The sequence below is a fragment of the Chlorocebus sabaeus genome, chromosome 9 (assembly GCF_047675955.1).
Source record: "Chlorocebus sabaeus isolate Y175 chromosome 9, mChlSab1.0.hap1, whole genome shotgun sequence".
In the NCBI taxonomy this organism is placed as follows: Eukaryota; Metazoa; Chordata; class Mammalia; order Primates; family Cercopithecidae; genus Chlorocebus; species Chlorocebus sabaeus.
The window spans coordinates 72,093,959-72,120,375 of NC_132912.1; the positions used below are offsets into that span (position 1 = coordinate 72,093,959).

General features: G+C 43.1%; 2 protein-coding genes across 9 annotated transcripts in view; both read left to right on the plus strand.

Annotated features, from left to right (window-relative positions):
• The window catches only part of SLC25A16 (solute carrier family 25 member 16), a 45,403-nt gene extending 41,718 nt beyond the window's left edge, over nucleotides 1-3,685 (plus strand). For 4 of the 5 annotated variants that reach the window (XM_038009162.2, XM_038009163.2, XM_073019092.1 and 1 more), the window contains one exon: nucleotides 2,680-3,685. In XM_038009162.2, coding sequence (XP_037865090.2) covers nucleotides 2,680-2,836 — 157 coding nt within the window. In that variant the 3' untranslated portion in view covers nucleotides 2,837-3,685. Of the gene's footprint in view, nucleotides 1-2,651 lie in introns of all 5 variants that reach the window. The other variant, XM_038009166.2, reaches the window with a different exon arrangement.
• An 11,289-nt stretch (nucleotides 3,686-14,974) lies between these two features.
• Nucleotides 14,975-26,417, plus strand: part of DNA2 (DNA replication helicase/nuclease 2) — a 63,512-nt gene continuing 52,069 nt past the window's right edge. For 2 of the 4 annotated variants that reach the window (XM_007963257.3, XM_038009149.2), the window contains exons 1-4: nucleotides 16,505-16,718; nucleotides 18,349-18,531; nucleotides 20,059-20,242; nucleotides 22,587-22,732. In XM_007963257.3, the coding sequence (XP_007961448.2) occupies nucleotides 16,645-16,718; nucleotides 18,349-18,531; nucleotides 20,059-20,242; nucleotides 22,587-22,732 (587 nt within the window). In that variant the 5' untranslated portion in view covers nucleotides 16,505-16,644. Of the gene's footprint in view, nucleotides 15,090-16,504; nucleotides 16,719-16,893; nucleotides 17,445-18,348; nucleotides 18,532-20,058; nucleotides 20,243-22,586; nucleotides 22,733-26,417 lie in introns of those variants that run through there. The other 2 variants (XM_073019083.1, XM_007963258.3) reach the window with 2 other exon arrangements.

Below are 26,417 nucleotides of genomic sequence, written 5' to 3' on the forward strand. Positions count from 1 at the left end.
GAGACAGGGTTTCACCATGTTGTCCAGGCTGGTCTGGTACTCCTGACCTCAGGTGATCTGCCTGCCGTGGCCTGCCAAAGTGCTGGGATTACAGGCGTGAGCCTCCATGCCCAGCCAGTTTTTAAAAATAGTAATATAATGTGAGCTACATGTTTAACATTTTTGGTAGCCAAATTTTTAAAAAGTATAAAAAGAAATATTGCTCGGGAGGCTGAGGCATGATAATTGCTTGAACCCAGGAGGCAGAGGTTGCAGTGAGCCGAGATGGTGCCACTGTACTCCAGCCTAGGTGACAGAGTGAGACTCTGCCTCAAAAAAAAACCAAAAGAGGCCTGGAGCAGTGGCTCACACCTGTAATCCCAGCACTTTGGGAGGCAGAGGTGGGTGGATCATGAGGTCAGGAGTTCAAGACCAACATGGCCAAGATGGTGAAACCTGTCTCTACTAAAAATACAAAAACAATTAGCTGGGCATGGTGGCAGGCATCTGTCATGCCAGCTACTCAGGAGGCTGAGGCAGGGAGTTGCCTCAACCCGGGAGGCGGAAGTTGCAGTTAGCCAAGATCATGCTGCTTCACTCCAGCCGGGGCGACAGAGCGAGATTCTTGTCTAAAAAAGGAAAAGGGCCAGGCACGGTGGCTCACACCTGTAATCCCAGCACTTTGGGAGGCCAAGGCGGGAGGATCACAAGGTCAGGAGATCGAGACCATCCTGGTCAACATGGTGAAACCCTGTCTCTACTAAAAATACAAAAAAATTAGCTGGGTGTGGTGGGGCGTGCCTATAGTCGCAGCTACTCGGGAGACTGAGGCACAAGAATCACTTGAGCCCAGGAGACAGAGGTTGCAGTGAGCCGAGATCGTGCCACTGCACTCCAGCCTGGCAGCGAGACTGCGTCTCAAAAAAAAAAAAAAGAAAAGAAAAGAAAAAAAAATAATTGTGAAAAGTATTTTTTGTTAAACCTAAAATGTTATCACCTCAACATTTCGTTGTTTTGTTTCCTTTTTTTTTTTATATGAAGTATTTGAAATCCAGGATGTATTTTACACTCACAGCACATCTTGATTTGGACTGCCACATTTCAAGTGCTTAATAGCCATATGTGGCTAGTGGCTGCTGTGATTGTATAGCACAGCTCCAGAGTTTTCTTTATAGTGATTTAAAATCATTCCATTTGATTGGTGATATGTTGTCTCTCAGGGGAAGAGCAGAACATTTGTTCATGAATTTGGATTGCCTTATTTACCCAAAAGATTTTTTTGGCCATGAGCATTGCCCTGTGCTTGTAGTAGTCAGCTACTTGAGAGGCTGAGGTGGGAGGACATTGTAAGACCTTGTCTCTAAAAAAATTTTTTTTAACTAAAAATAAAATTAATGAGGCATGGTGGTGGTATGTGCCTATAGTCCCAGCTACTCAAGAGGCTGAGGTGGGAGGATTGCTTGTGCCCAGGAGTTGCAGGCTGTCGTGAGCAATGATTGCCACTGCACTCCAGCCTGGGCAACAGAGTGAGAACCTGTCTCTTTAAAAAAAAAAAAAAAAAAAATACTGGCCGGGCGCGGTGGCTCAAGCCTGTAATCCCAGCACTTTGGGAGGCCTAGACGGGCAGATCACTAGGTCAGGAGATCGAGACCATCCTGGCTAACACGGTGAAACCCCGTCTCTACTAAAAAATACAAAAAACTAGTCGGGCGAGGTGGCGGGCGCCTGTGGTCCCAGCTACTCGGGAAGCTGAGGCAGGAGAATGGCGGGAACCCGGGAGGCGGAGCTTGCAGTGAGCTGAGATCCGGCCACTGCACTCCAGCCTGGGCGACAGAGCCAGACTTAGTCTCAAAAAAAAAGATTTTTGAAAAGATTTCAGTCCAGATTGCCTGTTGAAAGGGGAAGGCCAAGCCCAAATTATTGGTTTAAAAGGAAAGGAACAACTCTGAAACAGGAAAGTCTTCTTTGCTGAAATCTGAAAGATAGTCCTTCAAGCTTTAGTTCTATAACCACCTGCTGTTGGTATTGTGCAACTTCAGCTATAATAAAGGCTTAAAGGGCAACTGGACATACATCCTTTAAAAGGATTGCATTAATATTTCAAATATAAGTATGAAATAGTGTTGTCCAATACATGTCATAGACATAGTACAAACAAAATATGTTGTACTAATGAGTCCTGAAATTTGATGCATAATGCTTGTACTTGTTTGGAATGATTTGCCTTTTTATTATGAAAAAAGTTTCGCTTATTATAACATTTGTCTTCCTAAAGCTATTCAAGATGGCATTTAATCTTCTTTAAAAATTGATATTATGGCCTGGGCGCGGTGGCTCACATCTGTAATCCCAGCACTTTGGGAGGCCGAGGTGGGTGGATCACCTGAGGTCAGGAGTTCGAGACTGCCCTGGGCAACATGGAGAAACCCCATCTCTACTAAAAATTACAAAAATTAGCTGGGCATGGTGGCATGCGCCTGTAATCCCAGCTACTCAGGAGGCTGAGTCAGGAGAATCACTTGAACCTGGGAGGCAGAGACTGCAGTGAGCTGAGATCGTACCACTGCAATCCACACTCCCACCTGGGTGACAGAGCGAGAGTCCATTTAAAAAAAAAAAAAAAAATTGATATTATGGATCCTGAAATTGTTTCTTCATGAGTGGGCATAGAGGTGTCATCATTTAATCATTGTCTTTCAGTACCATGCGGGATACTATGAAGTATGTCTATGGACACCATGGAATTCGAAAAGGACTCTATCGTGGTTTATCTCTTAATTACATTCGCTGTATTCCCTCTCAAGCAGTGGCTTTTACAACATATGAACTTATGAAGCAGGTTTTTCACCTCAACTAAAAAAAAAAATTATGGTTGGTTTTTCTTAATACATTCTCAGAGGGAGAAATGAAACGTTACTTTAATTGTTGGGGGAACATTACTTGAATGGGGATATTTACACTGTCACAGGAGCCACTGGTATTTTAGTACTTGATTATTTTTTCTTTAGTCACAAATCAGAAGTGCTTACCATACTTTTTGATGCCAAACATTATACCTTAGAACATTGAAAAAAATATTCCTAAGCTGATGCTGGCTAAACCGCTTTAAAGTTTTATTTGGAAGTAGAACTAGCTTTAAAACGGGGTTCAAGAGGTTGCCATTAGCTTTGTCATGCTGTTCAAAGTTTTTAATTGTTATCATGGTTTTTAAAAGACTGACAGTGTTTATTATTATTAAAATAAGCAGGGTTGGTTATATTGCAGTAGAATAATGAGAACTGAATTTTTAAGTTCTATAAAACAGCCAGCATTGACATTTTATTTTTGTTATCTCTCTTCTCACAATTATGCTCCACTGGATAATAGGAAAAACACTTCTTTCCTTCATTTTTTAAATAAAATTAATGTTGTATTTAAAAAGTAGCCATGTAGAGACACAAAAATAAATGGAGAAGCTGGGCATGGTAGGATGGGCATGTGGTCCCAGCTACTCTGGAAGCTGAGGTGAGAGGATCACTTGAGCCCTGGAATTCCATGCCAGCCTGTGCAACATCATGAGACCCCGTTTAATAAATGAATGAACGACTAAGTCTTGCTCAATTGTTATTACTAGGTACTATGAGTGACTTACATGTGTTTGAAAATGTCAGTGTGTTTCCCAGAGGCAGAAATAAAAATAGTGAATATCTTTGCTCTCAAAAACAAAGTAGCACTGTAGATTTGTTTTTGTTAGACGATTCGCTCTATACTAGAATATTTATTTAAGTAGACTGTGAAATATTTATTAATGTAGATGTGAATATCAAAAAATGTTTCTAAGGTATTATGATGCATCAACTAGTTCTTCCATGTAAAATAATTTTAGTGCAATATGAAGACATAGAAATGTAAAATATGATTTGAATTGTTATCCTTTATATTAAGAAAATGTTTTAAAATGTAAGAATTCCATTTATTCTCTTTAGAGTGCTTTTATGATTTATTATAAGCATGTCAGAAATGGGAAGGGAATATTTAAAGTTCTGTCTTCAGAAACAGTAATTTGTAGAATTGATCTGACTTTTTTTTTTTTGAGACAGAGTCTCGCTTTATTGCCCAGGCTGGAGTGCAGTGGTGTGATCTTGGCTCACTGCAACCTCTGCCTCCCGGGTTCAAGTGATTCTCCTGCCTCAGTCTCCCAAGTAGCTGGGACTACAGGTGCCCACTACCACGCCAGGCTAATTTTTGTGTTTTTAGTAGGATGGGATTTCACTGTGTTAGCCGGGATGACCTCGATCTCCTGACATCATGATCTGCCCACTTTGGTCTCCCAAAGTGCTGGGATTACTGGCATGAGCCATGGCGCCTGGCCCTTTGATATGACTTTAAAGACATTAGAAGTCTAGGCGTGGTGGCTCACGCTTTTATTCCCAGCACTTTGGGAGGCCGAGTTGGGTGGATCACCTGAAATCAGGAGTTTAAGATCAACATGGTGAAACTCCACCTCTACTAAAAATACAAAAATTAGCCAGTGTGGTGGCTCGTGCCTGTAGTCCCAGCTACTCACGAGGCTGAGAATTGCTTGAGCCCGGGAAGCGGAGGTTGCAGTGAGCTGAGATTATACCACTGCACTCCAGCCTGGGTGACAGAGTGAGACTCAGTCTCAAAAAAAATAAATAAATAAATAAAAGACATTAGAAAACTAAGTTGAGGCCGGGCATGGTGGCTCTTGCCTGTAACCCTAGCACTTTGGGAGGCTGAGGCAGGAGGATATCTTGACCTCAGGAGTTCGAGACCAGCCTGGGCAACATAGTGAGACCCCGTTTCTTTCAAACAAAAGAAGGAAAACTAAGTTGAAAGTGTTATTTTTGCTTCAATTTTTATTTCTTTACATAAAAGGTTTCTTGTGATACCTTGGTAAAAATTTGATGAGCTGGTTTCATTTTGAAAATCTTTATTTTAAAAATAAGTATGTATCTTTGTATGATTTATAAGTGTACCAGTAGGTAGAAATACATGTGTTCTTGGCCAGATGTGGTGGCACACTCCTGTAATTCCAGCATTTTGGGAGGCTAAGGTGAGTGGATCACCTGAGGTCAGGAGTTGGAGACGAAACTGGCCAACGTGGAGAAACCCCGTCTCTACTAAAAATACAAAAATTAGCCAGGCATGGTGGCAGGTGCCTGTAATCCCAGCTACTTGGGAGGCTGAGGCAGGGAGAACTGCTTGAACCCGGGAGGCACAGGTTGCAGTGAGCCGAGACTGCGCCATTGCACTCCAACCTGGGCGGCAGAGTGAGACTGTATAAAAAAAAAAAAAAGAAAAGAAAAAAGAAATACATGTGTTCTTAAAACCATTTGTATTTGTATATTTTCATTTGTAGACCACACTGTAGCTAATTATTGTTATTAAATCTTAAGATTTAAGTATATAAAATAAGTATCAGGCTGGGCACGGTGGCTCACGCCTGTAATCTCAGCACTTTGGGAGGCCGAGGTGGGTAGATCACGAGGTCAGGAGATCGAGACCATCCTGGCTAACACGGTGAAAACCCATCTCTACTAAAAATACAAAAAATTAGCCGGGTGTGGTGGCACGCACCTGTAAAGTCCCAGCTACTCAGGAGGCTGAGACAGGAGAATCGCTTGAACCTGGGAGGTGGAGGTTGCAGTGAGCCGAGATCGTGCCACTGCATTCCAGCCTGGGCGACAGAGCAAGACTCCATCTCAAAAAAAAAAGAGATACCTCAGTTACGTTATCAGTAAAAGGGCATTGCAAATATTCTTTTAAATAAAAATTTGCATTCTATATGTTATAGAATACAGAGGATATTAAAAATAAATTTTATCCATGTTTTGGCAATTTCTTTCTTTTAATTGTTTACATATTAAAGCACAAATGCTAAACATAAGTCAGAATGGAAGAATATTTAAAATAATGACTGTGTTTATATCTGATTTATTTCAGATAGATTACCCAAAGTGCATCTTGCCAGGTTATCTTCCACTTGAAGATTGACATTTTATTTCTTTTTTGATCTTTATTGTTCCTGTCTTCCACCTCTCAGTGGGTATAGCTCTCTGGTCTATAGAATGGGACAGTGATCTGGTTTCCAGATTGATAAGTGAGGTATACCTCCTAGTCTTCAATGATTACCTGTAGAAGGTGGAGAAGTTACTGGATATGTTTAATAATATCTCATTACGTTCTTTTTTTTTTTTTTTTTTTTAACGACAGAGTCTTAACTCTGTTGCTCAAGCTGGAGTGCAGTGGTGCGACCTCAACTCACTGCAATCTCCACTTCTGGGTTCAAGCGATTCTCCTGAGTCATCTTTCCAAGTAACTGGGATTGCAGCCATGTGCTACCATGCCCGGCTAAGTTTTGTATTTTTCCTTCTTTTCTTTTCTTTTTTTTTTTTTTTTTGAGACAGAGCCTCACTCTGTTCCCGAGGCTCGAGTGCAGTGGTGTGATCTCAGCTCACTGCAACCTCCATCTCCTGGGTTCTAGCGATTCTCCTGCTTCAACCTCCCAAGTAGCTGGGATTACAAGCACCCGCCACCACGCCCAGCTAATTTTTGTATATTTAGTAGAGCTGGGTTTTGCCCTGTTGTCCAGGCTGGTCTTGAATACCTGACCTCAAGTGATCTGCCCACCTTGGCTTCCCAAAATGCTGGGATTACAGGCATGAGCCAGTACTCCTGTTCTCATTCCATTCTTCACCATGGTACTGACCATCCATTTATTCAGCACCAATTGTGTGCCAGACCTTGTGTCAGCATTATGGAGGACTTCCCTTGGTAGGCTTGTTAGCTGTACTTGCAATCTGATTTGGATTCCCAAATCAGCATATAACACCAGGTATTTCTCTAATAGAGTATGTGCCACACTTTATAACTGCCTGTTTATCAATGTCCCCACCTCCCAACATCTGGTTCTTTCAAGGGCAGGGAGCACTGGGTATGGTGTCAGAGTGGTACTCAGTGATGTTTACTGGTGAGTAGAAAGAAGGGTTAGTCCCTGTTTTTGAAGACTTTATGTTCTAGCAGGGAGAAATGAAGCACAAATAGTTCAATCAATAAACAATTTAGAAATAAAGTCATTTGGTTTGTTTCGCAGAAATGTCTTATTGCTGATTTGCCAGCTTGAGTGGCAAATATATAATAAAACCTGTCTGGGCATGGTGGCTCACGCCTGTAATCCCAGCACTTTGGGAGGCCGAGGTGGGCGGGTCACGTGGTCAGGAGATCAAGACCATCCTGGCTAACATGGTAAAACCCCATCTCTTCTAAAAATACAAAAATTAGCCAGGTGTGGTGGCGGGCACCTGTAGTCCCAGCTACTTGGGAGGCTGAGGTAGGAGAATTGCTTGAACCCAGGAGGCAGAGGTTGCAGTGAGCCAAGATCGCGCCACTGCACTCCAGCCTGGGCGACAGAGTGAGACTCTGTCTCAAAAATAAATAAATAAATAAATAATATACATAAAATAAAAATATATGTGTATATATATCATTAAAAATATATATATTAATAAAACCTATGAATAGTTTTTATGGTTGGGTGAAGTGACTCATGTCTGTAATTCTAGCCCTTTGGAAGGCTGAGCAGGGAGGATCACTTGAGCCTAGGCATTTGAGCCTAGCCTGGGCAACATTACAAGACTCTGTCTCATTTTTTTATATAAATTTTTTTTAAAAATCCTATGTACAGTTATTTATTTATTTTCCCAAGGATTATTCCCAAACTACGTACAATTAATGGATTGCCTTGCAGAGTTGGATCAATAATACCTGACACACTTGTATAGCAAGCATACACTTTACATAGTTCCTCGTATCTATTCCTTGAATCCCAGACACCGTATTGGGCACTAGAAACTGGTGATAAATAATAACAGTTATGTATATTTCCTGAAGAATTATGTGGCATTCTTTGTTTTAAGCACTTTTGATGCCTTAACTCAATCTCTATTACAATACTATGATATGAGTACCATTTAATATTTCTTTTTGGCAGATGGGAATAATCGAGGCCTAGGGAGATTCCTAGGGAGATTAAACTACTTGGCCAGGTTCACGTAAGTGGTGGATCTAGGATTCAAATTCAGCCGGTCTGAATCTAGAGCCTATTCTTTTAGGTATGATGCTATACTTTTATACAGTAATACACTGTTCAAATGAAACTATAACGTGTCATTAAATTTGAACATGTCAATAAACATACCAAGCAATAAAATAATTACAGCTTGTGGAAAGTGCTTATGAAAACAGTAAATAAGCTACTTGAGAATGGTCAAGGAAAGGTTTCTTTGATGTGCTATATATACATTCAACAGACACATGGAGGATAAAAAGTAAACAGCCATGCAAAGAGTTCTGGGGAAAGACTGGCCCAGGTGAAGAGAAAGCCAGGTACAAAAACCCCAAAACAGGAAAAAGTTTGGTTTGACAATGGAATTACCAAAAGACCAGTGTGACTGAAGTATTGTGCATGAAGGAGTAGCAATAGATGGGGTTAAATTAATAGACAAAGGCGGCGGGGCATGGTGGCTCACACCTATAATCCCAGCACTTTGGGAGACCGAGGTAGGCGAATCTCGAGGTCAAGAGATCGAGACCAGGCCAGGCACGGTGGCTCACCTGTATTCCCAGCACTTTGGGAGGCCGAGGTGGGCGGATCACAAGGTCAGGAGTTCAAGACCAGCCTGGCCAACATAGTGAAACTCCGTCTCTACTAAAAATACAAAAATTAGCTGGGTGTGGTGGCATGGGCCTGTAGTCCCAGCTACTTGGGAGGCTGAGGCAGTAAAATCACTTGAACCTGGGAGGCGGAGGTGGCAGTGAGCTGAGACCATGCCATTGTACTTTAGCCTAGGTGACGGAGTGAGACTCTTATCTCAAAAAAAAAAAAAAAAAAAAGATCACGACCATTCAGGCTAACATGGTGAAACCCCGTCTCTACTAAAAATACAAAAATTAGCTGAGCATGGTGGTGTGCCCCTGTAGTCCCAGCTATTCGGGAGGCTGAGGCAGGAGAGTCGCGTGAACCCAGGAGGCGGAGATTGCAGTGAGCTGAGATCGCGCCACTGCACTCCAGCCTGGTGACAGAGTGAGACTCCATCTCAAAAAAAAAAAAAAAAAAAAAAAGAAATAGACAAAGGCCAGATCATGTAGCCGTCTACAGGAGATGGTAATGATTTTGTCTTTTATTCTAAATGCAATGGGAAGGCCAGGTGCCGTGGCTCACGCCTGTAATCCCAGCACTTTGGGAGGCTGAAGCGGGTGAATCACCTAAGGTCAGGAGTTTGATACCAGACTGGCCAATATGGTGAAACCCCATCTCTACTTAAAATACAAAAAATAGCTGGGCATGGTGGTGCATGTCTATAATCCCAGCTACTTGGGAGGCCGAGGGAGGACAATTGCTTGAACCCAGGAGGCAGAGGTTGCAGTGAGCTGAGATCACGCCACTGTACTCCAGACTGAGTAACAGAGTGACACTCCGTATCAAAAAAAAAAAAAAAAGAAAAAGAAAAAAGAATACAATGGGAAACTATTGAAGATTTTCAGCTGGTGAGTATCATTGTCTGATTATGTTTTTACAAAGATCACTGCTTTGTCAGTGATGGTTTGCAGTTAAAACAAAAATAAAAGGCTGGGTGCGGTGGCTCACACCTGTAATCCCAGCACTTTGGGAGGCCGAGGCAGGTGGATCACCCAAGGTCGGGAGTTCAAGACCAGCCTGACCAACATGGAGAAACCCCATCTCTACTGAAAATACAAAAATTAGCCAGGTGCGGTAGTGCATGCCTGTTATCCCAGCTACTCAGGAGGCCGAGGCAGGAGAATTCCTTGAACCCAGGAGGCGAAGTTTGCGGCGAGCCGATATTGCACCATTTCACTCCAGCCTGGGCAATAAGAACGAAACTCTGTCTCAAAAACAAACAAAACCAGAAATGAAAATAAAAAAGACAATAGAGAAAATAAACCCCAAATCTCAAGAATGAGAAAGAGGACATCATTGTGGATTCTACAGATGTTTAAAAGATATTAAGGGCCAGGCGTGTGTGGTGGCTTATGCCTGTAATCCCAGAATTTTGGGAGGCCAAGGTGGGTAGGCAGCTTGAGCTCAGGAGTTGGAGTCCAGCCTGGCCAATATAGCTAAACACCATCTCTACAAAAAATACAAAAATTAGCTAGGTGTGTTCACACGCACCTGTGGTCCCAACTACCTGGGAGGCTGAGGTGGGAGGATGGCTTGAGCCTGGGAGGGGAAAGTTGCAGTGAGCCAAGATTAGGCTGCACTCTAGCCTAGATAGTAGAGCCAGAACCTGTCTCAAAAAAGAAAAAAAAAAAAAAAAAAAGGAAAAAGAGAAATTTGACACTTTAGATGAAATGGAAAAATACTTTGAAAAATTCAACCAAGACTGACATAGATGAAACAGAAAATCTGCATAGCCAATTAAAGAAAGTGAGGCCAGGCATGGTGGTTCATGCCTGTAATCCCAGCACTTTGGGAGGCCAAAATGGGAGGATCACTTGAGCCCAGGATTTTGAGACCAGCCCAAACAACATAGTGAGACCCTGTGTCTGTTTTTAAAAATATACCTGGGCATAGTGATGTGCACCTATAGTCTCAGCTACTTGGGAGGCTGAGGTAGGAGGATCAACTGAGTCTAGGGAGGTCAAGGCTACAGTGAGTTGTGATCGCAGTACTGCACTCCAGTCTGGTTGACAGAGTGAGACCCTGTTTCAAAAAATTAAGAAATTCAGGGCCGGGCGTGGTAGCTCACACCTGTAATCCCAGCACTTTGGGAGGCTGAGGCAGGTGGATCACCTGAGGTTGGGAGTTTGACAGCAGTCTGACCAACATAGAGAAACCTCATCTCTACTAAAAATACAAAGTTAGCCGGGCGTGGTGGCACATGCCTGTAATCCCAGCTACTTGAGAGGCTGAGGTAGGAGAATTGCTTGAACCTGGGAGGCAGATGTTGTGGTAAGCCGTGATCGTGCCATTGCACTCTAACCTGGGCAACAAGCGCAAAAATCCGTCTAAAAAAAAAAAAATTCATAATCAAAAACCTTTCCACAGGGCTGGGCGCGGTGGCGCATGCCTGTAATCCCAGCACTTTGGGAGGTCGAGGCGGGTGGATCACAAGGTCAGGAGATTAAGACCATCCTGGCTAATATGGTGAAACCCCATCTCTACTAAAAATACAAAAAATTAGCTGGGTGTGGTGGCGGGCGCCTGCAGTCCCAGCATCTTGGGAGGCTGAGGCAGGAGAATGGGGTGAACCCGGGAGGGGAGCTTGCAGTGAGCCGAGATAGCGCCACTGCACTCCAGCCTGGGCGACAGAGCAAGACTCCGTCTCAAACAAACAAACAAACAAAAAAACGTTTTCATGAAGAAAACTCCAGGGCTAGGTAGTGTATTGTACTAAATAGCTAAGGAATAATCTCACACACTTCTAGAAATTAGAAGAGAGCACTTCCCAACTCATTTTATGATGCCAGTATAACCCTGATACCCAAACCTGACAATGTTGTTACAAAACAGAAAATTACAAATCAGTATCCTTCAAGAACATAGATGGGCTGGGTTTGGTGGTTCACAGCCGTAATCCCAGCACTTCGGGAGGCTAAGTTGAGAGGATTGCTTGAGCTTAGGAGTTCAAGACCAGTTTGGGCAACACAGCAAGAGCTTGTGTCTACTAGAAATAAAAAAATATATATATTAACTGGGTGTGATGGCACACTACTGTAGTCCCAGCTACTTGAGAGGCTGATACGGGAGAATCACTTGAGCCTGGCAGATTGAGGCTGCAGTGAGCTGTCATTGTGCCAATACACTACAGCCTGGGTGACAGAGCAAGATCCCGTGTCTAGAAACAAAAACAAAACAACCAAAAAACCAACATAGATGGAAAAATTCTTAACAGCAGAGCAAATCAAATCCAACAATACCCAAAATGTTTATTGTATGACCAATTTGGGTTTATCTTAGGAATTGAAAGTTTTTTTAACATTGTGAAATCAACGGTAAAGCTTCTCATAATAGCAGAATAAAGGAGAAAAACCATACAGTCCTTCTATGGATGCAATAACTGCTTGACAAAATCCAGCATTGATTCGTTATCAAAATGAATCATATTTAGAACAGAAGAGGTCTTTCTCAATCTAATAAAGGACATCTTGGCAGATTATATCTTTATACTTTCCAACAGTGACCAGAACACATCCCAATTCATATGGTTTTTTTTTTTTTTTGTTTTTTTGTTTTTTTGTTTTTTTGTTTTTTTGTTTTGAGACGGAGTCTCGCTGTGTCGCCCAGGCTGGAGTGCAATGGTGCGATCTCGGCTCACTGCAAGCTCCGCCTCCCGGGTTCACGCCATTCTCCTGCCTCAGCCTCCCTAGAAGCTGGGACCACAGGCGCCGCCACCTCGCCCGGCTAGTTTTTTGTATTTTTCAGTAGAGACGGGGTTTCACCGTGTTAGCCAGGATGGTCTCGATCTCCTGACCTCATGATCCGCCCGTCTCGGCCTCCCAAAGTGCTGGGATTACAGGCGTGAGCCACCGCACCCGGCCATATGGTTTTATTTTATTTTGAGATGGGAGTTTCGCTGTTGCCCAGGCTGGAGTGCAGTGGCACAATCTTGGCTCACTGTAACCTCTGCCTCGCAGGTTCAAGCGATTCTCCTGCCTTAGCTTCCCAAGTAGCTGAGATCACAGGCATGTGCTACCATGCCTGGCTAATTTTTGTATTTTTAGTAGAGATGGGGTTTCGCCATGTTGGCCAGGCTAGTCTCAAACTCCTGACCTCAGATGATCCATCTGCCGCAGCCTCCCAAAGTGATGGGATTTCAGGTGTGAGCCACCAGGCCCCATATGCTTTTCTTATGTGTCATTGACACTCATCCCATCAAGAGGTAGGAACTGTGTCCCCCTTCCCTTGAATCTGACTGAGTGGGCCTGTGACTACTGTGATGTTATGTCACTTGCAAAGGTAGGTCATAAAGCTAAAACAAGGTCCATGTGGTCTTCTTGGAACACTTGCTCTTGGAATCCAGATACCATGCTGTAAGAACACTAAGCAGCTCCTATCCAGGAATTATCAACTTGCTAGCCATCTGAGTAAATCACCTTCAAATTAGATCCTTCAACCCTTAAACTTGCTTCATGGAACAGAGACCAGCCTTCCCCACTGAGTCTTGCCTATATTGCAGATTCATAAGCTAAATGAATGATTGTTATTTTAAGTCACTAAATTTTTGAGTTTTGTTGTGTTCTGTTTTTTTTTTTGTTTGTTTTTTGAAATGGAGTCTTGCTCTGTTGCTCAGGCTGGAGTGCAGTGGCACAATCTTGGCTCACTGCAAGCTCCGCCTCCCGTGTTCACCCCATTCTCTTGCCTTATCCTCCTGTGGAGCTGGGATTACAGGCACCCACCACCACACCCTGCTAATTTTTTGTATTTTTAGTAGAGACGGGGTTTCACCGTGTTAGCCAGGATGGTCTTGATCCCCTGACCTGGTGATCCACCCGCCTCGGCCTCCCAAAGTGCTGGGATTACAGGTGTGAGCCACCGTGCCCAGCCTGTTGTGTTGTTAGTTTTGCTTTTGTTTTTATAAAGCATTGGGTAACCATAAAAGGCATCCATGAAAAACCTTCAGCTAGTATCATACTTATTGTTGTAATAATGAATTCTTCCTAAGGTCATGTAGAAAGTAAGGATGTCCAGTGTTACAACTTCTATTTAACCAGTGAACCTAGGCAAAATAAAATAAAATAAAATAAAAATAAAAATATAAAGATAAGTAGAAACAAATTTTTTTTTATTTTTTATTTTATTTTATTGTTTTTTTGAGACGGAGTCTCGCTCTGTGGCCCAGGCTGGAGTGCAGTGGCCGGATCTCAGCTCACTGCAAGCTCCGCCTCTCGGGTTCACGCCATTCTCCTGCCTCAGCCTCCCGAGTAGCTGGGACTACAGGCGCCCACCACCTCGCCCGGCTAGTTTTTTGTATTTTTTAGTAGAGACGGGGTTTCACTGTGTTAGCCAGGATGGTCTCGATCTCCTGACCTTGTGATTCGCCCGTCTCGGCCTCCCAAAGTGCTGGGATTACAGGCTTGAGCCACCGCGCCCGGCCAGTAGAAACAAATTTTATAAATTTTATTCAAATAAAACTGTAAAACTAAATAGAAAATAAAATTTTAAAATGAAAAAGTAAAACTGCTTCTTTTCACAGATGACACATTTACACAGAAAGTCTTAATGGAGCTACAAACCAACTATTAGAAATTATAGGTGGTGCTTGCTATGGCAGCACATACACTAAAATTGGAACAATGCAGAAAAGATTAGCATGACATAAATATTCATGAAGTGATAAGTCAAAGATAGCAAAATGAGGCCAGGTGCAGTGGCTCAAGCCTGTAATCCCAGCACTTTGGGAGGCTGAGGTGGGTGGATCACCTGAGGTTAGGAGTTTGAGAGCAGCCTGGCCAACATGGCAAAACCCCATCTCTACTAACAATACAAAAAAATTAGCCGGTGTGGTGGCAAGTGCCTGTAATCCTAGCTACTGGGGAGGATGAGGCAGGAGAATTGCCTGAACCCAGGAGGTGGAGATTGCAGTGAGCTGAGTGTGCGCCACTGCACTCCAACCTGTGAGACCCTGTTTCACACACACACACACACAAACACACACACAAGAGAAAAAAGGATGGGCCGGGTGTGGAAGCTCACACTGTTCATCCGAGCACTTTGGAAAGCCGAGGATGGCAGATTTCTTGAGCCCAGGAGTTCTTTGCCTCAGCCTCCCGAGTAGCTGGGACTACAGGCTACTCCTTGTTTTGTTGAAACAGCTCATAAAACATTGTACCACAGGTATTGAGACAGTAGAGGTATTTCTGTTGATATCAGGGACAAATACTAATAGAATAACTCCCATTCCAGTGTGTACATATTTGAAAGCCCATGTACTTGATAAATATATTAATCTTTTGCCAATTTTTTTTTTTTTTTTTCAGACCGAGTCACTCTTTCACCCAGGCTGGCGTGATCTCAGCTCACTGCAACCTCCGCCTCTCAGGCTCAAGTGATTCTCCTGCCTCGGTCTCCTGAGTAGCTGGGATTACAGGTGTGCACCATCACACCCGGCTAATTTTTATATTTTAGTAGAGACTGGGTTTCACCATGTTGGCCAGGCTGGTCTTGACCTCCTGACCTCAAGTGATCACCCACCTCAGCCTCCCAAGGTGTTGGGATTACAGGCCTGAGCCACCGCATGCGGCCCCTTTTGTCCATTTATTTATTTATTTATTTATTTATTTATTTATTTATTTATATATATATTTTTTGAGACGGAGTCTTGCTCTGTAGCCCGGGCTGGAGTGCAGTGGCCGGATCTCAGCTCACTGCAAGCTCCGCCTCCCGGGTTTACGCCATTCTCCTGCCTCAGCCTCCGGAGTAACTGGGACTACAGGCGCCCGCCACCTCGCCCGGCTAGTTTTTTGTATTTTTAGTTGAGACGGAGTTTCACCGTGTTAGCCAGGATGGTCTCGATCTCCTGACCTCGTGATCCGCCCGTCTCGGCCTCCCAAAGTGCTGGGATTACAGGCTTGAGCCACCGCGCCCGGCCCTTTTGTCCATTTAAAAAATGAATAACAAAAATAAGGATAACCGTTATAGCACTGACATTTAACATGGCTCTGGATGTTCTAGTCAATGCCTCCAGAACAGAGAAGTATATAAATATGAAAAATCGGTGCATACCACCGCGCCCAGCAAGGAAACATCTTTTAAAAATGGGAGACACCAGGCCATATTAGAGGCTCAATCCAATAGTGAGGGTGAGGCCGATGATACAAGAGAATGAGGCAATAATTGAAGAAGCGATGCCCTTGAGAATGTTTGAAGCCCTGGGATGCCAAGTGCAAGTGGAGCGATTGCCCTTTAACCAGAACACTTTGTCTGCTATTGAAAAAAAGTGGAAAGAGGTTATGAAGAGTGGTTCAGATATCAGAAGTTTTGTAGAATTTATTTTTTTTTTTATGTTTTTGAGGCTGATTTTTTTATTTTTAGTAGAGACGGGGTTTCACCATGTTGGCCAGGCTGGTCTTGAACTGCTGACCTCGTGGTCCTCCCACGTCAGCCTCCGGAAGTGCTGGGATTACAGGCGTGAGCCACCATGCCTGGCCAGAAGTTTTGTAGATTTAGCCGTGGCATGATCAAGGAGTTCCTATCTGACAGTTTCTATTTTCTCAATGAGTTTTCCGAAGAAAAGGGGAGAGGCTGTTTCCCAGGGAGCGCGCAGTTCTGAAGGCTAACCAGGGACGCCTGGTTTTGGGCAACTACAAATGGTTGTGTTCAAACTAAGCGTGTGTCAGACACGGGTTGGAGTGTCAAGAGAGAAGGCAGGAGCGTTTAGTCTGCTTCAGATACGAAGACTTCCTGTATCCCCAAGGCGGCGGCGGCCAGATCCCTGCTGCTCACGAGAGGCGCCCCACGTGGAACGTGGCAGCGCAGGAGGGGCGGCTTGGCGCAGGTCATTTGGGACCTCGGCGGGTTGGCGCATGCGCGCGAGGCGCTTCGCGCCCCTTTCCCTTTTCTGAGTTGTCGGTGTTACCCCTGGTTCCGCTGGTTTTTCTGGCTATAGTTCACCGGTTTTTCTGGCCATAGTCCCCGCGTCCAGCATGGAGCAGCTGGACGAACTGGAGCTGCTGATGGAGAAGAGTTTTTGGGAGGAGGCGGAGCTGCCGGCGGAGCTGTGAGCGGAGCGCGGGGAGGGTGTGGGAACAAAGCGGGAGATTTGAAAGAAGGAGCAGGAGAGGCCGCGTCCGCACCTCCGCAGACTGACCGGGCCCAGGGCCCAGGGGCCCAGGGCAGCTCCCTGGGCACCCGACGAGCCTCCGGAGTCGGGGCCCGCCTCCCAAGGTGTTCTTTGGGGCCACCCTCAGCCAGAGCCTGGACTTTCCCTCGCCCAGCAGTTCATTGTTTCCCTTGATTTCACCCGTTTCCCTAGTTTGAGGAGCTTCGGCCACTGAAATGTTTTTATAATAGGAAATTGCGACCGCCCTAGGCTTTTCTCGATGTTTAGTTGGATTACCTTATCCTTGGGAGATCTCTGCACCCTCAGCCTGGTGTATATAAATGATCAGAGGAAGTTAACCACGGTCATAATGTGGAATTACTTTCAATATAATAGCAATAATGCTAATTAGCGTTGAGGGATTTTTGCGTTTGGGCTTTTGATCAGCAATACCTTTTGAGAAACATCTTTAAGGCATCATAGCCAATCATGGGAAATTCATGGCCTGAGGCTAGGTGGAGTACATGAATAAAGCGTTTGCAAAATAATAGAACGGTCACATAACAAAAGATAACTTGTAGGGTAATGTGAAAGGCATTTGGTGTTATCACTGGAGAGGTAATGACTTTGGACTCTCGGTTGGTCCCTCACTGATGCCGCAGTCAAACGGGGAAGACTTAAGAGGTACTTAATAGGAGAAGGGCTGTTTTCTTGAGGAGAGATTATTATTTTGCATAATTTTAGACGGCTTGGACCGATGGATGAAAGTATTGAGAAATTGACTTACCCACTTTAAATATAAGTAATAAAGTTCTGAATTACTATGTAAAGGATTGAGCTAATTCGATACGTATTAAGCTTGCGTTCTGTCCAGTGAGATTTTATCGAAAGATTTCCGGCATTACGTTAGCAGGTTGGACTAAATTATTTCTAAGTACAATTCTGTGGCTCATGGTAGGACTTTCACTGAACCACGGACACTACCCTTTTCCATAACATAAGACTCATATTTACAAAAAGGATCTTGTCCAAAACATCTCCTTTTACTTGTACTTTGGGAAAGCTTGCACCAATGGTAGAAATTTCTTGTTTAATAATATCCAATTTATACTTTCCTTTCTTTTTCTTTCCCCCCCCCCCAGAAACGGGGACTTTTTCTGTTGCTCAGGAAGGGGCGCAGTGGCATGATTGTATCTCACTGCAGCCTCAAACTCCTGGGCTCAAGCAATCCTTCCTCCTCAGCCTCTTGAGTAACTGGGACTACAGGTGTGCATCATCATGCCTGGCTTCCAGTGTATTCTTAATCCTCATTGTAATGGGTATCCCACAGAACTCCTTACAGAAATTAAAATGGGAAATCTCATATCATGAGCATGTTTGAAATGGCATTACTTCTGGGAAGTTTTTATAATAGGAATTGTGTGTCTTTGCTCTCTTAATTTTACCTATTTTGGCTAAATGTTATTGCAATAAGCTTTTCAGAAGAAAGAAAGCTAGAAAACTGGAAGATTGGTTTGTAGATAAAACAGATTGGATGGCTTCTTATTTCATGGTTGTGCTAAAATAGTTTTGTATGTGTGTGCTTTAGATTTCAGAAGAAAGCGGTAGCTTCCTTTCCCAGAACAGTTCTGAGCCGAGGAATGGATAACCGGTACCTGGTGTTGGCAGTCAGTACTGTACAGAACAAAGAGGGAAACTCTGAAAAGCACCTGGTCATCACTGCGTCACAGTCACTAGAAAACAAAGAACTATGCATCCTTAGGAATGACTGGTAATTTTTATGTGACTTTGAGCACTGATTCGAGTCTTAAGGGTACCATCATAAAACTCATCAAATGGCTTCTGTGAATGTTACTATAATTTAATTGTTTAAAAGGGAGTAGATTTGATCCTAGCCTAATTCTGCATGAAAATTGTAACTATTACTCTTGTATCTCAAGTATCATATTCCAAAAATTGACTTTTGTTGTCATTTGAAGATCATGTGGGCCAGACATGGTGGCTCACACCTGTAATCCCAGCACTTTGGAAGGCCAAGGTGGGCGGATCACCTCAGGTCAGGAGTTTGAGACCAGCCTGACCAACATGGAGAAACCCCATCTCTACTAAAAATAAAAAAAATTAGCGGGGCATGGTGGCGCATGCCTGTAATCACATCTACTCTGGAGGCTGAGGCAGTAGAATCGCTTGAACCCGGGAGATAGAGGTTGCGGTGAGCCGAGATCGTGCCATTGCACTCCAGCCTGGGTAACAAGAGCAAAACTTGGTCTCAAAAAATAAAAAGAAAAGAAAAGAAAATCACGTACAAAGAGCCTTATTAATGACTACTTCCTATTTCCCAGTACATTCTAAGATTGCAGCTTAAACGCATGTTAGTGTTAACTAAGAGCAAAATTAATTAACACATATGAACATTCTTAGGCCTTAGATTTCTCTACTCAGAATGTGGTATGTGAGGGGTGGAGTGTAGATGCAGAAAAGCTAGAGGTCTAACTTTGGCTCTTCGTTTAAGCTGTGAATTAGTTTGTTTTTGTTGTTGTTGTTGTTGTTTTTGGAGATGGAGTCTTGCTCTGTTGCCCAGGCTGGAGTGCAGTGGCGCGATCTCGGTTCACTGCACCCTCCACCTCCCAGGTTCAAGTGATTTTCCTGCCTTAGCCTCACAAGTAGCTGAGATTACAGGCGTCCGCCACCACGCCCGGCTAATTTTTGTATTTTTAGTAGAGACAGGGTTTCACTATGTTGGCCAGGCTAGTCTTGAACTCCTGACCTCAGGTTATCCACCCGCCTCGGCATCCGAAAGTGCTGGGATTACAGGCATGAGCCACCGCGCCTGGCCTAGTTTGAACTAGTTCAGTATGATTTTATTCTTGCTACACTGGGTTTGGCTTCATGCTTCAAGACTTATAGAAGCTGTAGATTTCCTATAAGTCTTAAGAAAGAATTATTAAAACAACCCAATTCATAATTGGAGCTATATATATTACATTAGCAAAGGTTTTTTGATAGCTTTTGCAATAGACTTTACTGGCACTAAGTTGTTTTTCTCTTTGGGATTTATAGAAGACTGTTGAGTATTCTCAGATGTGTTTGGCACATAGAAAGGGATAGAGTGACTAGGAGTTGTTTTAGAAGACTTTATCCTGGTATTTTATTTTATTTTTTTGAAGACCCAGAAATTTAGAAATATTTTTTTCTTCTTCAGATAAAATACTCATTTATTTTTTTGAAGCCTCCCTAATGTGTTTAAATGTAGGAACCTAAGCAATGTATTTATACTTTAACTTTGCTTTATTTTCAGGTGTTCTGTTCCAGTAGAGCCAGGAGATATCATTCATTTGGAGGGAGACTGCACATCTGATACTTGGATAATAGATAAAGATTTTGGGTATTTGATTCTGTATCCAGACATTCTGATTTCTGGCACAAGCATAGCCAGTAGTATTCGATGTATGAGAAGAGCTGTCCTGAGTGAAACTTTTAGGGTAAATAATAGTAACAGTTAATGTTTCTGCAGGGTCTGAGAGTGTTACAGAGCACTTTTACATTTATTATTTCAGTTAATCCTCCCAGCAACCCTATAAAATAAATGGTATTAATCAGCTGCATTTTATAGATGAGGAAAAATGGGCTCAGAGAGGTTAAGTGACTTGCCCCGCAGCCACATAACTACGAGGTGGCAGTGCTAGGACCAAAGGCCAGGTGCCTGAGTCCTTCAAATCTTGTTCAGGGCTTAATAAGTAATTATAGTAAGAAAATTAATTTAAATGATAAACTTTTAAATTTAAACACAGCTAGACATTTCCAAACTTGGCTTCATGTGATTCCCACTAAACTAAAAAAAAATGTGTAAATCACTGTTTAAAAATGTATTTTGGTAGAAAAATTAACCAGGTGTGGTGGCATGCACCTGTAGTCCCAGCTACTCAGGAGACCGAGGCAGGAGAATCGTTTGAACCCGGGAGGCGGAGGTTGCAGTGAGCCGAGATCAGGCTACTGCATTCTAGCCTGGGCGACAGAGTGAGACTCTGTCTCAAAACGAATAACAAACAAATTGTATTTTGGGCTATTTCAAACATACTAAGAGATGATTGTAATAAACTCCCATGTACTCAACACCCAGCTTTTAATTTATTTTTCTTGAAACATGCAGTTTCATTTTAAAATAAAATAAGTCTCAAAAAAAAGTGTATTTGGGGGCTGGGCGCAGTGGCTCACGCCTGTAATCCCATCACTTTGACAGGCCGAGGTGGGAGGATCACGAGGTCAGGAGTTCAAGACCAGCCTGACCAACATGGTGAAACCCGTCTCTACTAAAAATACAAAAATTAGCCAGGCATTGGGGCGCGTGCCTGTAATCCCAGCTACTTGGGAGACTGAGGCAGGAGAATCACCTGAACTCCGGAGGCGGAGGTGCAGTGAGCGGAGATCCTACCACTGCACTTCATTCAGCCTAGGGGACAGAGTGAGACTCCATCTCAAAACAAACAAAAATGTATTTTGGGCTATTTCAAACATACAAAGAGATTATTGTAATAAACTCCCATGTACCCAACACCCAGCTTTTTATTTATTTTTCTTGAAACATGTACTTTTATTTTATTTTGAGTCTCACTGTGTCACCCAGGCTGGAGTGCAGTAGGTCACCAAAGCCTTGACCTCCCAGGCTCAAGCAGTCCTCCCACCTCAGCCTCCCGAGTAGCTGGAGCTATAGGCATGAGCTACTGTGCTTGGCCTGAATATTAAGTTTTAAAAAACTTTTTGGACCAGGCGCAGTGGCTCACGCCTGTAATCCTAGCACTTTGGGAGACCGAGGTGGGCGGATCACGAGGTCAGGAGATCGAGACCATCCTGGCTAACACGGTGAAACCCCATCTTCACTAAAAATACAAAAAATTAGCCGGGTGTGGTGGCAGGCGCCTGTAGTCCCAGCTACTCAGGAGGCTGAAGCGGGAGAATGGCGTGAACCTGGGAGGTGGAGCTTGCAGTGAGCCGAGAGCGGGCCACTGCACTCCAACCTGGGCGACAGAGGGAGACTCCGTCTCAAAAAAAAAAAAAGGGTCTAGCCTAATACAAGAGTTAATCAAGAAATGAAGTATGAAGTAGTTTTTCTTTTTGAGTAGAGAAAAATTCTTTGCCAAAAATCTCTGCTGTAGGTTAAAAAATATTTTTTTCTTCCCAAACATTACTGTTCAGTAGGTTTAACTTTTATGTTTGAATGGTATCTTTTACCTACATGAGTTTATCAGCTATGCCTTTATTGACTTTTCTATTGGGTGGATTATCAAGTGAAATTAGAGTACAATACTTTAAATATTATTTGAGAATATTTTGAATTTTTAAATATTGGTTAATTTTTTTTCAAAATGGAGAACATTGATTTTAAAAGTAACTCATACTCAGCCTAGCCAACATGGTGAAACCCTGCCTCTACTAAAAATACAAAAAATAAAAGTTAGCTGGACATGATGGCACACACCTGTAATTCCAGTTACTTGGGAGGTTGAGGCATGAGAATCATTTGAACCTGGGAGGTGAAGGTTGCAGTGAGCTGAGATTGTGCCACTGTGCTTCAGCCTGGGTGTCAGAGCAAGAGTGTGTCTCAAAAAAAAAAAAAGTAACTCATGCAATAATAATTCAGACAATTCTGAATAGAAGAAAGTGAAAGTCACTTATAATTCCACCCACCAGAAAAAAAATTGTTTAATATTTTGGCATTTGTCTTACCAGTGCATTTTGGCTATGGTGGTTTAATAGATTAGATAATAAATATATACAATTGTGTCTGTTAATATGTTGTGAAATAAATTGTGTGATTTGTTTTTGTAGAGCTCTGATCCAGCCACTCGCCAAATGCTAATTGGTACGGTTCTCCATGAGGTGTTTCAAAAAGCAATAAATAATAGCTTTGCCCCAGAAAAGCTGCAAGAACTTGCTTTTCAAACAATTCAAGAAATAAGACATTTGAAGGAAATGTAAGTAGTTATAAGAGGAACTGCAGGTATAATTTTATTATATAACTTCTGTCCTAGAAACTATGAAGTATTTGTATAGACTATCCAATATAAATTAGTGTAATCTAAAATGCAGATTTCACAGTTCCAGTACACTGTTGGAACTCTGTGTAGAGTTTTTGAAATTGCCCAACAGGATCTTTTTGGGTAAAAATATCTAAATATTTTGTACATGTGCGTAACAGATTCCTTAACTACTTTCAGAGAATGTATAAAGAACTTTTTTTGCATTAGTTCTAGAAACAGTGTGATATACTGAGAATTATATGGGGTTGGGAATAAGATGAAACTAGTTTCAAAATACAGCTTTATGACCAGGTGCAGTGGCTCACGCCTATAATCCCAGCACTTTGGGAGGCTGAGGCAGGCGGATCACCAAGTCTGGAGATTGAGACCATTCTGGCTAACACGGTTAGACCCTGTCTCTACTAAAAATACAAAAAATTAGCTGGGTGTGGTGGCGGATACCTGTAGTCCCATCTTCTCGGGAGGCTGAGGAAGGAGAATGGTGTGAACCCGGGAGGCGGAGCTTGGAGTGAGCTGAAATCACACCACTGCACTCCAGCCTGGGTGACAGAGTGAGACTCTGTCTCAAAAATAAAAAAATAAATAAATAAAAATAAAAAATGTAGCTTTACAGTATTTTTTGGTGGGGGGAGATAGGGGTCTTGCTATGTTGTCCAGGCCTTACTCAAACGACTGGGCTCATGTGTTTCTCCCCACCTCAGTCTCCTGTGTATCTGAAACAACAGGTACATGCCACCATGTCTGGCCTGCCTTACCAGTTTTTGTTTTGTTTTCGAGACGGAGTCTTGCTCTGTCGCCCAGGGTGGTGTGCAGTGGCTTGCTCTCGGCTCACTGCAGCCTCCACCTCCCAGATTCAAGCAATTCTCCTGCCTCAACCTCCCGAGTAGCTGGGATTACAGGCATAAGCCACCACACCTGGCTAATTTTTTTGTATTTTTAGTGAAGACGGGGTTCCGCCATGTTGGCCAGGGTGGTCTTGAACTCATGACCTCCAGTGATCAACCCACCTCAGTGTCCCAAAGTGCTGGGATTACAGGCATGAGCCACCATGCCTGGCCTAAAATTTTGATACATATTACCAAATTGCTCTCTATAGACATTGTCCCAGTTTACATTTGTACTGGCAATATATGAGACTGTGAGACCGTATGGTCATCTATATCATTTTTAATCAACTGGAAACTGCCTGATTTCAAACAGCCTTTTGCAAGGATAACCTTCACTTTCAGTAGTCTAACTGTGTGTTTCTCTAGATCTTTTTGGATGCTTTGGTATTAGCAGTTGCTTCCTGGCTTGAGGAATTTCAGCTTCTCTTTCAACCTGCGGCTGCTGTTTTGCTTAAGACAATTTTGGCAGAGCTAGCATTGTTAATTTTGTTTTCTCTATTGGACTGGCTCTCTCAGAGGGCTGACACAACTCTGCTCTCTCAGTCTTGGTAAGCTGGAGGTGGCAGAAACCTAGGAAAGTAACAGCTTATTAAATTTGGTATTAGAAATATTGCACAGTTATATATGGTAAATGTGTAGTGTCCTAAAGTCTCAATGTCTGATGAATGTGTTATTATGCTGCTCCCTTGAGCAAGTGAGAAAAATTATAAGTTGTATCTTTTTTTTTTTTTGAGACAGAGTCTCGCTGTGTTGCCCAGGCTGGAGTGCAATGGCTCACTAGGCTCACTGCAAGCTCCGCCTTCTGGGTTCACGCCATTCTCCTGCCTCAGCCTCCTGAGTATCTGGGACTACAGGCGCCTGTCACCATGCCTGGAACAGTGCTGACCTATAGTTAGCACTGTATTTGTTGTTATCATCATGGTCTTTATACCTTAATGATTTTCTTTTTTCATTTTGAATCTCGCTCTGCCGCCCAGGCTGGAGTACAGCACCGCGATATCCTCTCATTACAACCTCTGCCTCCCAGGTTCAAGCGAGTCTCCTGCCTCATCCTCCTGATTAGCTGGGATTACAGGTGTGCGCCACCGCGCCCGACTACTTTTTTTGCATTTTTTAGTAGGATGGGGTTTCACCATGTTTGCCAGGCTGGTCTCGAACTCCTGACCTCAGGTGATCCACCCTCCTCAGCCTCCCACAGTGCTGGGATTACGGGTGTGAGCCACCATGCCCAGCCTATATTTTAATGAGTTCTTATCATCAGCTAAGTGCTTTACATACATTGTTCTATAATCCTCAGACTAACTATGTAAGATGGTTATTATCTCCTCCTTACAGATGAGGAAACAGGCTTAATTAACAGTGACTTGCTCTTAGTCATACATCTGGTAGTGCAGAGTTAGGATTCAAACCTAGGTGTAGTTTTTATATACAAACTGATATGCCCCTACCACCCTAGAGTAGTTATTAAGATTGGGGAGCTTAAATATAAAGAAGGAACTGGAATAATCATCCTGGGAGGGTAAGTTTATAACAGCAGTTCTCAAAACTTTTGCTCTCAGGACCCCTTTACACTAAAAAATTATTGAGGACTGGAAAGAGCTTCTGTTTATGTGGGCTATATCTATGATTAATTACTGTACTAGAAATTAGAACAGATGTTTATTAATTCATTTGAAATTAACATGTATATTCATTTATTTTGTTGTTGTTATTGAGATAGTCTTGCTCTGTTGCCCAGGCTGGATTGCAATGGCATGACCTCAGCTCACTGCAACCTCCGCCTCCTGGGTCAGTCGATTTTCCTGCCTCAGCCTTCTGAGTAGCTGGGATTACAGGTGCCTGCCACTATGCCTGGCTAATTTTTGTGTTTTTAAGTAGAGAGGGGGTTTCACCATGTTGGCCAGGCTGGTCTTGAACTGACCTCAAGTGATCCACTCCTCTCGGCTTCCCAAAGTGTTGGGATTACAGGCATGAGCCACTGCACCTAGCCTAAAATATATATTCATTTAAAAATATCAATCTATGCTTGTTAACATAACATTGTAATGAAAAAAACTATTGTAAAAAATACATAATGCATGTCATTGTTTTTACGTTTTTTCAGTTTCTTTTTTCTTCTTCCTTATTTATTTTTTTTTGAAGTAAGGTCTCTCTCTGTTGCGCAGGCTGGAGTGCTGTGATGAAATTATCACCCACTATAGCCTCAAACAATCCTCCAGCCTCTATTTTTTTTTTTTTTCTTTCTTTCTTTTTTTTTTGACATGGAGTTTTGCTCTTGTTGCCCAGGCTGGAGTGCAATGGCATGATCTCAGCTCACCGAAAACCTCCGCCTCCTAGGTTTAAGCAATTCTCTTGTCTCAGCCTCCCGAGTAGCTGGGATTACAGGCATGTACCACCATGCCCGGCTAATTTTGTATTTTTGGTAGAGACGGGGTTTCTCCATGTTGGTCAGGCTGGTCTTGAACTCCCCACCTCAGGTGATCCACTCGCCTCGGCCTCCCAAAGTCTTGAGATTACAGATGTGAGCCACAGAACCTGGCCGTTTTTCTTTTTTTTTTTCTTAAAGCTACAGAACCCAATATTCCCAGGTGGTCTCCCATCCAAGTAGTAACCAAGCTCAACCCTGCATAGCTTCTGAGATAAGATGAGATCAGCTGCGTTCTGGGTGGTAGGGGTGTAAACCAAGCCTCTATTTTTGCAAATGTTTTAAAGTATGACTTCATAGAAGATCG